Source organism: Leishmania martiniquensis, chromosome 29 (genome assembly GCF_017916325.1).
Source record: "Leishmania martiniquensis isolate LSCM1 chromosome 29, whole genome shotgun sequence".
In the NCBI taxonomy this organism is placed as follows: Eukaryota; Euglenozoa; class Kinetoplastea; order Trypanosomatida; family Trypanosomatidae; genus Leishmania; species Leishmania martiniquensis.
Window position 1 is genome coordinate 863,105 of NC_090164.1, and position 14,063 is coordinate 877,167.

The 14,063-nt window shown below is 59.8% G+C and overlaps 2 protein-coding genes across 2 annotated transcripts; both read right to left on the reverse strand.

Moving 5' to 3' along the window:
* Nucleotides 1-735: 735 nt before the first annotated feature.
* LSCM1_04492 (uncharacterized protein) lies at nucleotides 736-4,596 on the reverse strand (the record flags this gene model as incomplete). Its single annotated transcript, XM_067321997.1, has 1 exon — nucleotides 736-4,596. One exon carries the CDS (start codon nucleotides 4,594-4,596, stop codon nucleotides 736-738), a length of 3,861 nt encoding a protein of 1,286 aa, XP_067177092.1.
* Nucleotides 4,597-8,841: 4,245 nt separating this feature from the next.
* On the reverse strand, nucleotides 8,842-10,452 carry LSCM1_04493 (uncharacterized protein; the record flags this gene model as incomplete). The annotated part of the gene is made up of 1 exon (XM_067321998.1): nucleotides 8,842-10,452. One exon carries the CDS (start codon nucleotides 10,450-10,452, stop codon nucleotides 8,842-8,844), a length of 1,611 nt encoding a protein of 536 aa, XP_067177093.1.
* Nucleotides 10,453-14,063: the final 3,611 nt, after the last annotated feature.

Below are 14,063 nucleotides of genomic sequence, written 5' to 3' on the forward strand. Positions count from 1 at the left end.
TGTGTGTGTTGGAGGAGTGGGGAAGAGAGAGGAGGTGCAGAAGAGCGACGCGATCAGGCCAAGAGTGGTGTACGAGGCGAAACAAGGCAAGGGGAACAAAGCAACCCCAGCACCAGAGGACCGTGGGACTGCAAGAGGGGATGGCAATGGAGGAGAGGGAAGAGGGGGGAAGTTAGGCGTGTGAATCGAAAGCAGAAAGCGCGCAATGCGCTGCATATCGTGCAAGATGGTAAGAAGGGCTACACCGGGCCATAGGCGAGGGTCAAAGTCGGCACCGGCGAGACGCTGCAGCGACCACCTCCACGGCTGCAGCCACGCACACACGCAAGCACAGACAAACACACGCACATGCATATATATATATGTATGCAGACACGCTCAGTGAGACATGACATCTGGCGCGCGTGTCGACGTCGCGCAGCCTTGTTCCCCCTCTCGCTTTAGCGCGCCTCAACGCGCAAACGTTGCCTCCTCAATGCCGAGGCGCGATGCCGAGTCCGTATGTGCCCCCCTCTCTCCTTCCCATCTGCTCCACCCCCCCTCGTCGCCTCTCTTCTTCCTATTTAAGCTTCTGCAAGAGTTCCTGCAAGCATCGCCATAGATGCGGACGAGGAGGAGGGAGGTGAGGTTGGCTGAAGGGTGAGTGGGCGAGCTACGAGGACGCGTGAGCACGATTTGAGTGGCGAATCTGAACAACAATGGGAGAAAAAGAAAGAGCTGCCAACAGATGCTCGACTATTCCTCAAAGCCAAAACCGGAGTAGAACGGGTTGTCCTCGAGAACGGGTCGGTTCGTTGACGCCGCCGCGAAGGCTTGCGGGGGTGGATGATACGCAAAAGAACTGGCGACTGCGCTGTCGAATACGGGTGGCTGCTGCCCCGGCTCAGCAAGACCGAGGATAGGCTCGCCAAGGATGCTGGGTCGCTGTTGTGGCTGCTCGTGCCGCCGCTGCACCTCGCGCCGCGCGCCGTTCTCCGGATGGAGGCGCCTCCTCCCTCTCTTGCCCCTCCCTCTTGCCCGCGATACCGCTTCTACCCGCTCTTCGCTGCCCGCTGGGGTAGTGCCAGTGGGCGCCTCGTCCACGCGATCTTCTGTGTGGCTCACGTTGCTTTTCACTTGAGCGCCACCTTGCGCTTCGTCGGGGACCTCTTCGTCGGCGTGATACTCACCCTCCGCCTCCTCGTCTTCGTCGGCCGCAGTGTGCTCGCCACCCATCTCATCACCCAACTGCAGCGTAGCAGCTTCATCATCTGCCCCTTTATCACAGCGCTCCTCCTCAGAAACAGCGCAGCCGTCACCATCGCGCTTGTCGGACTCGCCACTCGCGCGCGCCTCCTCCTCCCTCATAATATCCAATTCCTCGGCGAGTTCGTGCTTCGCTGATGTGGTCTCGGGCTCGGGCGACCCGTCGACCACGTCTCCATCTTCATCTTCCCCTTCTGCCTCGCATTTCACGCCTGTGGACACCTCGAGAAGGGAATTGGAGACCACCGGCGCTACGTCAACGCTGCCACCCTCTTCCTCGATCTCGCCATCGCCGGCGCTTTCACCATCATCCTCCACTGCCTGATGCTGCCGTGGATCGTCGAGTAGAAAGCTTTGCCACGCAGCCGCTTCCGTCTTCCTTATCTCACAGCGGCGGAGCGACTCCGTTGCAGACAGGTCCCTCTGCGCCTGCAGCTGCGCCACCTGCGCCTGCAGGGCTGCCACATCGAGCCGCGTTTCCTGCACCGCCGCCACCAGCGCGTTCCTTTCCTTGGTCGCGCTTTTGGCTAGCAGCGTGCGCTGCTGCTGAACTTCGGCAGCTAGAGCGGCAGCACGGCTACTGCGGGCTGCGCTTTCGGCGGCCCGCTCCTGCAGCGCCTTGGCCTCTGCGAGTGCCTTCTCCAGCAGCGACGGAACCTCTGCCATGGAGTACTGCGCGTACCGCTCGAGCGTCGCCTGCGTCTCTGCAAATGTCGTTCGAATCGCCGCCGTCTCGGCTGCAAGGTCGTCCTTCCACTTGGCAGAGAGTGCGCTGATGGTGCTCTGGACCGCCTCCACGCGCAGCGGCAACTGTGGAAGGCGCACCTGCGATAAGGACCGATCCGGACCTGCGCCACCCATGGCTACTGAAGGGGCTGCGCCATCGCTCTTACGCCCGTCTTCCTCGGCGCAATTTAGCAGGTGCATGGCACGCTCCAGTGCTGGGGTGGTATGCGTCAGAAGTACATCGGCGCCTCTGGTGTCGCCGTGGTGGTTTTCCGGCGCACCTGCTTCGTCAGAGAGTTGCAGCAGCCGGATAAGTATCGCTGTTTCCTGCTTCGCGCGCTCGAGCGGCACCGTAAATTCATGGTATACCTGCGCAAGTGCCGCATTTACGGCCTCGATAATAGTAGCCTGGGAGGCATGCAGGCTGTTCAACAGCTGCTGCTCCTGTAGTAGGAGAGAAGAGGTACAAGTCGTGTGCGAACTGGCGTCGTCGTCGTGTGTATCACTCCGTAACAGCTCTACGGCATCCGCATCCATACAACGGCGGAGGAGCAACTCAGCAGTGCGGCACCAGGCGGCGTCGGTGGAGCTTGAACACAGTTCCGCCTCCGCGACCACATCCAGGGTCCTCTGCCAATGTTTGGCGTTTTCGGCGAGAAGAGAGACGATTGAGTTGGCGCGTGTCTGCACAGCCTCAATGAGAGAGAGCACCTGTACACGGGGGATCAGCTGAGCCGCAGGCGCTGCGGAGGAAGGGCGCGGTGACGGCGGGAGGCCATCGCTCTCATCTCGTAGGTTGCTCTCTTCGTCTGCGTCATGGCTTCCGTCGCGGGCGCAACTCTTGGCGCCGTCGTCTCCATCGCACTGCGGCCTCGGTGTCGATGCCGCCAAAGCGACAAGACTCGCAAGGCCGTCGTAGCTTGCCCGGCGGAGATCATCCTCCAGCACCGTCTCCAGCGCCCGCGAGCCCCCTCCAGTGTCTGCCGTGACCGCCAACGAGGCGAGTGCCGCAGCTTCCACCTGCGAGACCCACTCCGTGCCAAGGTCTCGACGCGCGCACTTTTTCAGGTAAAGGAGCTCTCGCCACAAGCGGTCCCGAAGCCCCTCGCGCCGCGTGCACGTGTCTGCGAGGGCTTTCATCGTTTCCGGCGTCACCTCGGGTGGCGGTGAAGAGAGGCACATGGACTGCTGCACAGGAGCAGAAGAGGGAGAAGCAGCGGCAGCACTCCCGCTGCTGCTTACTGCCCTCTCCGCGTCGCGCAGGAGGAGCAATGTCAGTGCGGTTCGTAACTCCTGTTGACGACGAAGCGCACTCTTCCGCACTCCTATTGCCCGCATCTCCGCTAGGGTGACAGGCGAGAAGACGTCTCCAACCTCCCGCGCTTGCTGCGCGTGTGCCGCGTAGAGGCCCCACTCCAGCGTGAGTGGCCGACGCTGCCGCAGATCTGCCTCGATCTGCAACTCCGTTTCTGTCAGTGCCTGAAGAGCCTGCAGCAAGGACTGGCACTGGCGTCCCACCTCCGTCAGTGTTGTGGCAACAATGGACATGCTGGCGCGGCACTCCGGGTCACGGAAGAGCGTGTGCACCTTCGCTAGGGTACCGCCAAGGGTGGTCAGGCCGCTAGTATGGCTCTGCCACGCTCCTTCAGGTGGCAGCGGGGCTGTTGGGGAAGCAGTCGAAGAACGCGCACAGTTGTGTCGCTCCTGTAGCTCCCCCACGCTTGAAGGCATCACGCTATGCCACAGCCCCGCATCCTCGTGCAATCGGCACAAGAGCTGCTCTGTTTCCGCCTTCAGCCTCTCCTGAAGCTCTACCCGAGCATGCGTCCATCGTGCGTGGGAGCGCAGCAGCTCTGCGGCGTCGGTAAAGCGGCGGCACTGCAGCTGAGCGTGCTCCATGCGATGCGCCAACCATGCTATCCGAGCGTCTGTCATCACCGCTGCCCTGACTTCTTCCGCACTCGGCCACCTACAGGCCACAGAGGTAGCCGTCTGCATCTCAGACTCGGCGTCCGCGTTGGAGGCCTTGGGGCTTCCACTGGCCTGCAGGGAGGAGGCGCTGAAGGCTTGTGACGCCACATACGCCTGCTGCTGTGCTGCCACCTCCCCCATCAGCTTTGTTTCCCGCTGTGCCATGCGCAGCGCGAAGCTGCTTTGGCGAGCTTGCTGCTGCTCCTGCGCCTCCATCTCCGCCACGCGAAACAGTAGGCTGCGGTACTCGGACGCATAGGCGCCGTCGTCGTCGTCCCCATTGTTGCCGTCGTCGTCGTCGTCGTCACCTTCCTCTACCGCTTCCTCGTTGCGGGTGCCCTGCACAACTGGCTCCCCATCACTGGGCCGCGTTGTTGACGCCTTCGCTGTGGCGCCACTGTTGTGCGCCCTTGCCTTGCTGCCTATTGCAGCTTCATCCATGTCCTCGTGTCGCTGCGGCGCCTGCTCCGTGGTCGCTGCAGTTGCCAGCGCATACGCGACGTGACTATCGGCTGACGCGGCGGTCGGGGAGAGCGTTGAGGCGCCCACCGTGGAGGCTTGCTGACTGCTGGAAGGCTGCTGCAGCGCTCCTGCCTCAGCGGAAGTCGGTGAAGCCATCACTGCCTCTTCACCTGCAAGAGGATTGCTTTGCATGAGCGCTGTGACCGTACCGGAGTGCTGCCTTACGGGAGTGAATCTAGAGCTTCAGGCGATTGGAAGGGGATGCCAGAGAGGCAGCCTCTATCTCGGATAGAGTTGCGAACGCAGTCAGGACCGCGCGTTTCGATTACGCCTTGTGGGAACAGCAGCGTTGGCCCCTCTGTGCTTCTTTGTGCACGGGAAAGCGGTTCGAGAACAAAAGCAAGAAGAGAGGGAAGAAAAGAGTAAAGGGGCCGCGTCTGCCCGGTGTGCTGTACATATGTGTCGCATCCCATGAGGAGGCTGCGGCGGTTGCGGCGAGCGAGAGTCATGGCAGTAGAGCCAATGAAAGGACAGTCAGCTCAAGTCCTGCTGAATGCAAGTCAGGAAGGCTGAGGGCGAGCCCGATGTGCAGGGGACTTCCCCCCTGTCCCGCGTTTCCGGCATTCGGCCTCGACCGCAGTGGAGTGCTTGCGTAATGAACGTTGTTCGCCGGGGACGCCCATTCCGCCATGCAGCGCATGCATTACACTCCGCCCCACTTAGCTGGTCAAGGATTTCATCAAACGGGGCCCCAGCAGCAGTCGAGCAGCTCCTAGATCAAGTGACCTCAGGAGAGCTCCTACTCCCCCTCTACCTCCCGCAGTTTCGCAGGTCGCTCCACCGCCGCGCCTGCCACGCCGGGCGGCACGAGGTACATTTCCTCAGAGTGGCTCAGGCTAATCATATACCAGTGAGCGGAGTGGGGTCATGGTAAGATACGCTCAGGCGTCACAGATAAGGTGCTCCTCATACAAATCACACACAAAGGAATTCAATGCCGCGAGTCGATCTGACACAACGCTATACAGAATTTCGCCACTGCCATCAGAACCGATATATCCCTGTGAGCTCCCCAAATCGTTGGCGCGTGGACATGTGACCCCCAGAAAGGGCTTGTGGCACCAGCTGGAGGAGACGAAGGCTGCCGAACGTTTCCCTCGGCCCAGAGCGTTGTGTGGCGATCCCCTTGAGAGATGCCATGCGGGCTGAGAGGTGTGCGGCTCCTCTCTCGCCCCAGGCATCTGCGAGGTCAGAAACGAAACTGCACACGAAGGGGGGTGGGCGTTGAGCTGGTAGGAAGCGCCTCGGTGGGGGTGGTGGGAGTCCAAAAGCTTTCGCTTTTTTTTTTGTTCGGTTCTCATGTGCTGTTGGCGGTTGTCGCACGACATACCAAATGGAGAGGGGAAGGGGGATGACGGAGAGGGCATCAGAGGCGAGCGTACGCCCATACCCAACCACCCATACACACGTGTGTATGGGTGGGGACCAAATAGAAAGGGGGAGGGGGGAGGGAGGAGTCAGCAAGCACAGCCTGAGTGCATCTTTTCCTTTTCAACTGTTGGTGAAACGACGAAACGAGCCAAAAAAAAACAGAAAAAACGCACCGGCCGCGTCTGGGGGTGTGCCGGCGGGGGAAAGATGGAGGGGGCAAGCCCTGTAACCAAGAAGCACGCACCCACACGCTCACATGAAACGGAAGACGGTGACGGTGTGGGTATAGAGAATGAGAGAGGGGCACCAATGAAAGAGCGGTGAGACGGAGACCTTCGCCATCCACGTATAGAGACACCTCTTTGAAAGAGCAGAGAGGGTGAAGCTGGGCGACTCGTCAGATCGACTCTCTCTCTTCATTGGAGGTGTTGAACTGTCAGTTGGACGCAGAAGCCGAATAAGGCGCTGAAAGGTAAGCAGAGGGCCCTAAGTCGGTGTGCGTGCATGTGTGTGTCCGCGCTTGAGTGGGGCTGGAGGAGTGAGGGAGGGGAAGATCGACCACGCGGTAGAGCACAAGCCTCCGTGCGTGGGTGCTACTCGGTACCTATGAGTGCTTCCGTGAGTGGCAGGGAGACGACGGAGGCGGAGAGAGACCCTGCAGAGCACAGCAGAGGGATAAAAACGGGCCTCACTCTCCTCCACCCGCACGCGAGCACGGCATTCCTCATCCTCGAGAAGCAAACAAAACGGGGACACGAAAGAGAAACCAGCGGGTGCATGAAGGCCGATGACACTCTCACATAGGCAGCAGCAGCGCTGAAGAACGGAAAGAACCTGTGGAGAGATCGACTGTGCTCGCCTCGGCACATGCGAGGCCCACGAGCCCCCGTGCAGGAGCAACACCGGCAATCATCGCCATCAAGGCAGAGGCGGAACAACCAGATACACACACACACATACACCGAAGAAGAGGGTGGCTAACGTCATGGGCGAGAAAAAATCTCCAGAACACAACACGCATGACAAAAGAACGCACCGCCTCCTGTAGACTGCGGTGAATGAAAGTGGCCGTGAGGTCGGGGCACATGAGCACCAAGAAAGCGCGAACAATGTACAAGAACGCGATTCATAAGAGATCGTTTCTTTCCTTCGGTTCGTCCCCCTTCTTGCCCACATTCCCTCTTCAGCCGATCGTGCACGCATGCACAGCCACAGCCCGTCCCGCCTCAGCGACGTCGCGGCCACATCCGGGCCCTCGAGCGCGAGCCGGCTTGCCTTCGAGTCGCGCCGGCCGCCGAGCAGCCGCCCTCCCCCCAGTGCTCGCTCGCCCCTCCCCCGCCTGCGTGCGGCGCGATCGACCGGCACCAGGCCAATGCCCTCGCACACCCTGGGCTCTGCGCTCGCGCCGAGGCGCCTCAAGCCGCGGCATTCCACCGTGCGGGGTGGTGGCCCCTCACATGGCCGTGCGGCGGCGCTCGCTGGTGCCATCCAGGGTGGGGAGGGGAGGGGAGGGGGCTCGCTGTCCTCGCCCTCCTTCTCCGCCCATGGCAGCAGACAAGACGGGTGGCGGGACGGCTCGCCCGCGTCTGCGCAGTCGCATCACCGCGTGCAAGATCCTGGCGTCGCACCAGGCGCGCTTCGGGCACCCACCATAGCAGACGCAGGCGGGGCGGCGGCGGTGCAACAGCGCCAGCGCAGTAGCAGGCCGCGCACCACCCCCGCTCCACGCCGGAGGGCCAGCATCATCCCCGATCAGCTCGCCATCTCAGCATGCGCGTCCTTTTTGGCGCCGGATGGTGACCGCCAAGCAGCTCCTGTCTCAGCGCGCGTCGCGGTTGCACGAGAAGTGGGTAGGCTGCCCCGCCAGGGCGTCTGCCACGGGCGACCGGGTGCGTGATCCCTGAGCTCGGCATCAGCGCATCTGCCGCGGCAGAAGTCGGAGGCTTGTTAACGGCGCCGTCATGCTGCACATTACAGTGGTCGCATGCAAGCTTGCATACGAGGCTATTACGTTGGGTCGGCGGTGGCGCCATGTTCGCCCGAGTACACCGCAGGGTGCCATCGCCCATTGTGGCGTTTCCGGCGCCGCCGCTTATCGTGTGGACCCGCCGCTGTCGATTGCGTCGAGGCTCATTTTTGTCCCTCGCAGAACGAGAGAGACAGAGGCAGGCAAGGGTGCAGCCAGTTCGCGAGTGCCAGTCTATTCGCACTGCGCCATCACGCAACAGCGCTTAGATGGGCTCCAAAACAGAAAAGAGCCGCTGCGTGCTTGCCGACAGCTTTCTCTCGTTGGTAGAGTGCGCCCGACCCCTGCCAGGTGCTGTACCCTTGAGTCCAACACGGCGGCGGCGTAGGAAGAAGGGGGCGCGTGCGCATTGCTCGGCAGGGATCCGTGTCCATAGGCCCCCGAGAGGACGGCCGAAACGTAGTGGCAGCGCAGTGATCTGGCGTGTACTCCTTCCGAGCCGACTGCGCAAGGTAGTCGATTCACGTTATGGCGGAGATTTGCCGGCCATTGCAGAGCAACAGAGCCGCGGAGTCGAAAGGGAGAGAAAGGGAAAAGGGGGAGAGACGAAAGACGGGGCGAACAGAAACGGCAGAAAAGGGAGCTGACACCAACACGCGCACACATCGACACGCAGAGATACAGACACGGGCGCGTGAGTTTTCAGCGAATGAGGGATGCAACAGGACGACCCTGCACCAGTCACTCCACGCACATTCGAGAAAAAAAACTGAAAGTGCGGAAGAAGTGAGGGAGAGAACGAAAAAAGGGATGGGGAGAAGAGCGCGGCCTTGAGGGGAGCACCGCAGATGTGCGACAGCCCACGTCGCTTCTCGCATTCGGGGGGGGAGGAATTGTTGCGCTCCGTCTTCTTTGCAGGAAAGCCGACTTGCATCACAGAGCGATGGCCGCGCCACGTGTGTCGTGGTCTCTATGGTGCCCCGCAACAGGCGATGAACCACCAACACGATCGCACAACGATGATACAGTTCTTTTTCGCCTTACGAAACGCTTTTCTTTCGTAAGGACAGCTCAAAGAACAGCTTGTTGTCCTCAAGTGCTCTCTTCGCCAGCTGCTTGCGATGCGGCACATCGGCGTCGATAATCCGCCGCCGACCTGACTCGTCCGCGCACCCGTCATCCGTTGGACACTGTGTGCCGGAGGGTGGCAGGCATGCGGCAACGGGCTTGGCAGCAGCGGGCCTCGTCGCCACTGTCACGGGTACTTCTACCTGCAGTGGCTCTAACAAATTTCGCCGCCCCGAGGAGGAGCAGGTGGTGCTCACACTTTGCTTTCCTTTCCCCGGCATCAGAATACTCACAGGACGGTGAGCTACGTGACCGGGGCAAAAAGAGAGACTGTCACTCGATATGGAAGGCGCGTTGGTGGACGTGATGGTGCCAGCGCTAGAGCTGAGGGGACCGTTGGAGTCTTCAAAGCAATTGGTGCTCTCTTTATCGGCATCTGTGCCGTGATGGGAGGGGCGTCCAGTGAGGGGGGCGACCGATGGCAGTGGCGGGGTATCGGCCACTGTCGGGGTGGTCGAAGACGATACCCCCCGCTTGAGGAGGTGCTGCGAGTGTGACGTGGCGAGGTCTATGTCAGCGTCAGAAAGATGCTCACGAAGGTGTACCGCTTCAGCACCCCCGGCGAGCGTTTCTGCCGCCTGGAATCCACAAAAACACGCTGACATTGCGAAACAGCCTGGCCGCAAATCCGTGTTGCGCATCTCGTACGGCATCCAGCGCACGTGCGTTGAGATGCGATCACGCAGTCGCAGTAAAGGGCGGCGGTGCAGATTATCGACGAGGCCGCCGACTGGCACGCCCTCGTGCTCGCTTGCACCCGACAGTGCCCTTTCCGCTACCGTGGGCGGCATCGTATGGTTCACCGTGACAGCCGCCGCCCCCAGTGCACCGCATCCACCGCTGTCCTCCTTGTTCGGTGGCAATTCTTTCCAGCGAAACCAGCGGTGGCCAGCATGCTCAACAGCGCGCTCCTCGTTCATTTCTCGAATGAGGTGCACAAACTTCATCGTCTCGTCGTAGACATGCCTGCGCTCGATCCCGGGCTTAGAGTATAACGCTTCAACAGATTCCGGCAGCGGCGGCGGCTCGAGTAACTTAACGGGCACACCTGGCAGGACTTCACTGGGGCCCTTGGAAGTGCTCATGGGGTCGCTGGTTGCCGAGGATAGAAGTGCCGAGGCTTGCCGCGCTACGCCTGACGTGTTGTGCTCGTGATGTAGCTCCTGCAGTCGGATACCCAGGCGCTGTATTTCCGTAGAGGTGGCTGCATCGTTTGCGGCAAAAACACGTGAGTCGAAGCTGACGTCAAGGAGGGCACTTGAGATGATGCGCGCTGCAGCTTTAGCTCCTGTTCTTGAGGAAGCGAGTGTGGCTTCTGCGGCCGCCTGCGCGTGATGATTTCCCGGCGTCTTGCCATGGCTGCTGCCGCTGTTGCTCTGTGGCGCGAAGCGATTCGTCCCGGACGTTGGTGCGTCTAGCAGAACCGTCGCCAAGGATGCAGCGCTCGGCAGGAGGCTTGTCGTCCTGAGCGACGCGCTCGCAGTGGCGTCGGGGTGCGATGTGACAGCTTTGTGGGTGGACATGGGCGCGGATGACGGCGCGCCTGCGGTTGCGCCAGATTGAAGAGACTGCACAGGTTCGAGGGGCCGCAGTGGCGGCGGTGGCAGATCAAGCGTGAGGCTATCGGCGGAGTAGAGAGAAAAAGCACTACACGAGCTACTCACAGACCTCTCCAACGCCGGTGCCGAGGACACAGAACGAGGCACTCCTGTTTCGGAGGCTGCGGCCGTCAGCATCGATGTCCCACAGGACGGGACTCGCCTCAGCTTCCGATTCGGCTTGGATGGGGGAAGCAGTTTTCGTAGGAGATGGTGCAGGGCAGAGCGCTGGCCGCCACTGACAGATTCTATGCGCACCGTGGCATCAACGTTTGGCTGTCCACTATGAGCCACCGCCGACTCCCCCACACACCTCAGCGCCGTTGCCGCTGACGCATCAGGCCGATCCGCAGGCGCCACAGGGACGAGTCGTGGTGGCGAGGACGAGACGTCTCTCGAGGCTTCCTCTGTCTCTTGAATGAGAGGCCCGCAGGCGATTGGTAAAGCACACCCGTCGCTCACATGCGCATGGCCTTTACACACTGCGCATCCCATTCGCACGCGCCGAAGGCTTCTAAGCCTTCAGTGATAGCCAATGTATCTAACGAAAAGCTCTTGGAGCCCCTGCGTGCACGGGTCACTCAAGACAGGGGCAAGAAAGCTTCGGGAGCGACTCCCTGGCCCGAAAGCAGGCGAGTCGGACGCGGGAATACAGGCAGGAAGTGCCCCCGACAAGTGCACCGTCTCCGCAAGCCCAGACGCACAACCGGTTTGGTAACCGGCAAACTGCCAGAAGAAGAGAAACAGTCAGCGACAGGCCGCTGCGCATACGCGCCGAGCTGTTAGGGGGACGCGAGGGATAAAGGCAAAGGGTGGTACGTCAATGTGCGTCCCGGACTCGACAGTCGTGCTGAAGAAAGAAAAAAGGGAGGGACGACGCCAGGACACACAGGCACACAGACAGAAAACGTCAACCGCACCGAAGAGATGAAAAAAAAAACGGTTAAAGCAGGAAGAAAACGGAAAGAAAGGGATAACAATGAGGCAGGCGGGAACAAGTGAGCGATCCCACACGCCCTTGCGCGGGCACAAGCCACGAAATCGTCTTCGGGAAGGGTGGCACTATGCAGGACAAAGGAGAGGCTCCGATTGTGCAGCGACAAAGAAACGGGTTCCGAGAGGAGTGGAGGGGGAGGCACAGAGAGAATGAGGAAGAGAGGAGATACAAAAACGCGCGCGCAGGCCTATTCAGGCATACGCTACAGAGTGAGGGGACCTCAGAAGCAATCCACGCCAAGAAGACAACGTATGGCTCAATCCCTCGCCTACACTGCCTGGGGAAGAGGTCAGACAAAATATATGAACAGAAAGAGAGAGAGCAGAGTGATAGGCAACCCTCAACGACAAAAAAGGGGAAAAAAGTTCAGCAAAGAAAAGGCGCACGCAAAGGGGTGTCAGACAGCCAAAATGCTTTTCTTCCCCACTCACACACACATACACGCATATATATGTATACGTGTATGTGTGTGTGTGTGTGAGAGGGAGGAGGCAAGTGGGCGGCGGATGAAGCGGTCAGAAGGGCGTCCGATGAGGTGAGAGATAAGCGCAAAGGAGGCGGAGAAACAGAGACAGGGCGGATGGGAGGAGAAATGAATTCAGCGCTCTGTGGCAAGGTGTGGGCAAGGTGGAAGATGTGGTGAAAACGAAGAGATCGGGGGAGATAGAGCGCAATCGAAGCGATGCTGGCCGGCGCGTGACGCAAGAGAGCACACAGAGAGAGAGATAAACACACCAAGAGAGACAGGGGAGGGACGTGGAGAACAGTTACGAAAGAGAACCGAAAGACAGACAGTCGGCCACACACAAAAAAAAGAGACGGGAGAGCTAACGCGAGGCAAAGAAAGTTGTCTGAAGAGGCGAAAGGGAGATAGAGAGGGGAGAGGCAACCGAGCTCTTGATCATGTGCTGTCTCAGTTCTTTTCTGTTGGGGGGGATTCTTTGAATTGATGGCGGCTTCGCTGCGTTGCCTCCCCACTCATCCGCTGCTGCACGTTCCTTTACCCTTTTTTGTTTGTGTTGAGCCGCCCTGCTGCACGTGCGCGTCTCCTATTTTTTTTCTTGTCTGGATGGCTTAGGGATGATACAGCAGAGGAGGGCGTGGCCGGGTCGCCACGGATGTACGCAATCAACCAACACACTTACACGCGCGCCGCCCAAGAAAGTCAGCGGCGCGATATAAGCGAACAGGGCACAAGAGAAAGAGAAAACGAAGAGCGCGTCTCTGCTTTTGTTCCTCGCACGGATGTTTCGGGTGCTCCCACTCGTCGTAGAGGTCGTGCCAGCAGCAATGCTATCCGATAAGAGAGTGAGCGAGCACACCGCGCGGGAAAGCGATGATGGTGGGGGAGAGGGGGGTGGCAGAGGCACAGAAATTGATCAGGACGAAAGTGCCAGCAAGCGCGATTTCTCTCCAGCGAAGAGAAGGGAACGATACAAACAGACACACGCAGACAGACAGCCCGAACGAGCTGACGTCTGTGAAGGCACCATTCAAAGGGGAGAGAGAGAAAGAATGGGACAACCAGCGACGAAAGAAAAGGGGAAGGGAGGTGTGGTGGGGGTGATGCAAAGACCGCGAGATCCATATACGTGGAGCTAAGGAAGAGGAAATACAGACACCCACCCACACACCCACCCACAGAGAGAGAGAGCACACGCCGGCAACGCAAGTCACCACCGACTGAATATAGGCACCAGCACCAGACAAACAGCAACGGAACAAAAACAAAAATGGAATTGGCCACGAGCGCCGATGCAGACGATCAAAAGCGAAGGAAATATGTCGAGTCCCTCACCAGCGAATTTTCTTTTTTTTCGTCTCCCTCCCTTCGACAGAAAGAAGAGGCGTAAGACACTGAGACACACGGGGGCAGAGCTCGCGCCAGGATGTATCGGGGGTGGTGGAGGGAGAAGGGAAGGGAACTGATCACCAAGCAGAAATGCAGCTTTACAGTGGGGGGGGGTAGCAGAGGTAGAGAGGGGAGACAAGTAGACAGAGATACCCGCACTTCCCCTCCAAAGCAGCCTTACTTTACCTTGTATGTACACGTGTGTCTGCGACTATCCACGCAGCGTTGCCGCAGTAAGGCGGGTGAGGGGATGGGGGGGGGGTGGAGATGGGTGACAACGAAGCGAATTGTTAGCGACGCTGAGTGACGAAAAAAAAAAGGCACACAACAGCCTCGAATGGCGCGCTCGTTAGAACCACCCGATCAACGAACCAAACATCCAAAAAAAGAGAACGAACAGATGTGGAAGGAAGGAGAGAGAGTGAAGGGGCGAGAGGGTCTGACAAAGGCGAGATATCGCACATCAATTTCGCATACGACTCAATCAGCAAGTGCCAATGACGACGTGTGCGTGACGAGATCAGGCTGCGAGGTATGGGGTGGATGGGAGCAGAAGAGAAGGAGAGAAGGGGGGAGGAGGGGGAGAGGATGTTGGAGAGGACCAGAAGTGTTGCCAAGAAGTGAGAGATTCGTGCACACACACACATATACAGAGAGAGACTCCCTTAGCTCCTTCTCCCACCGAAG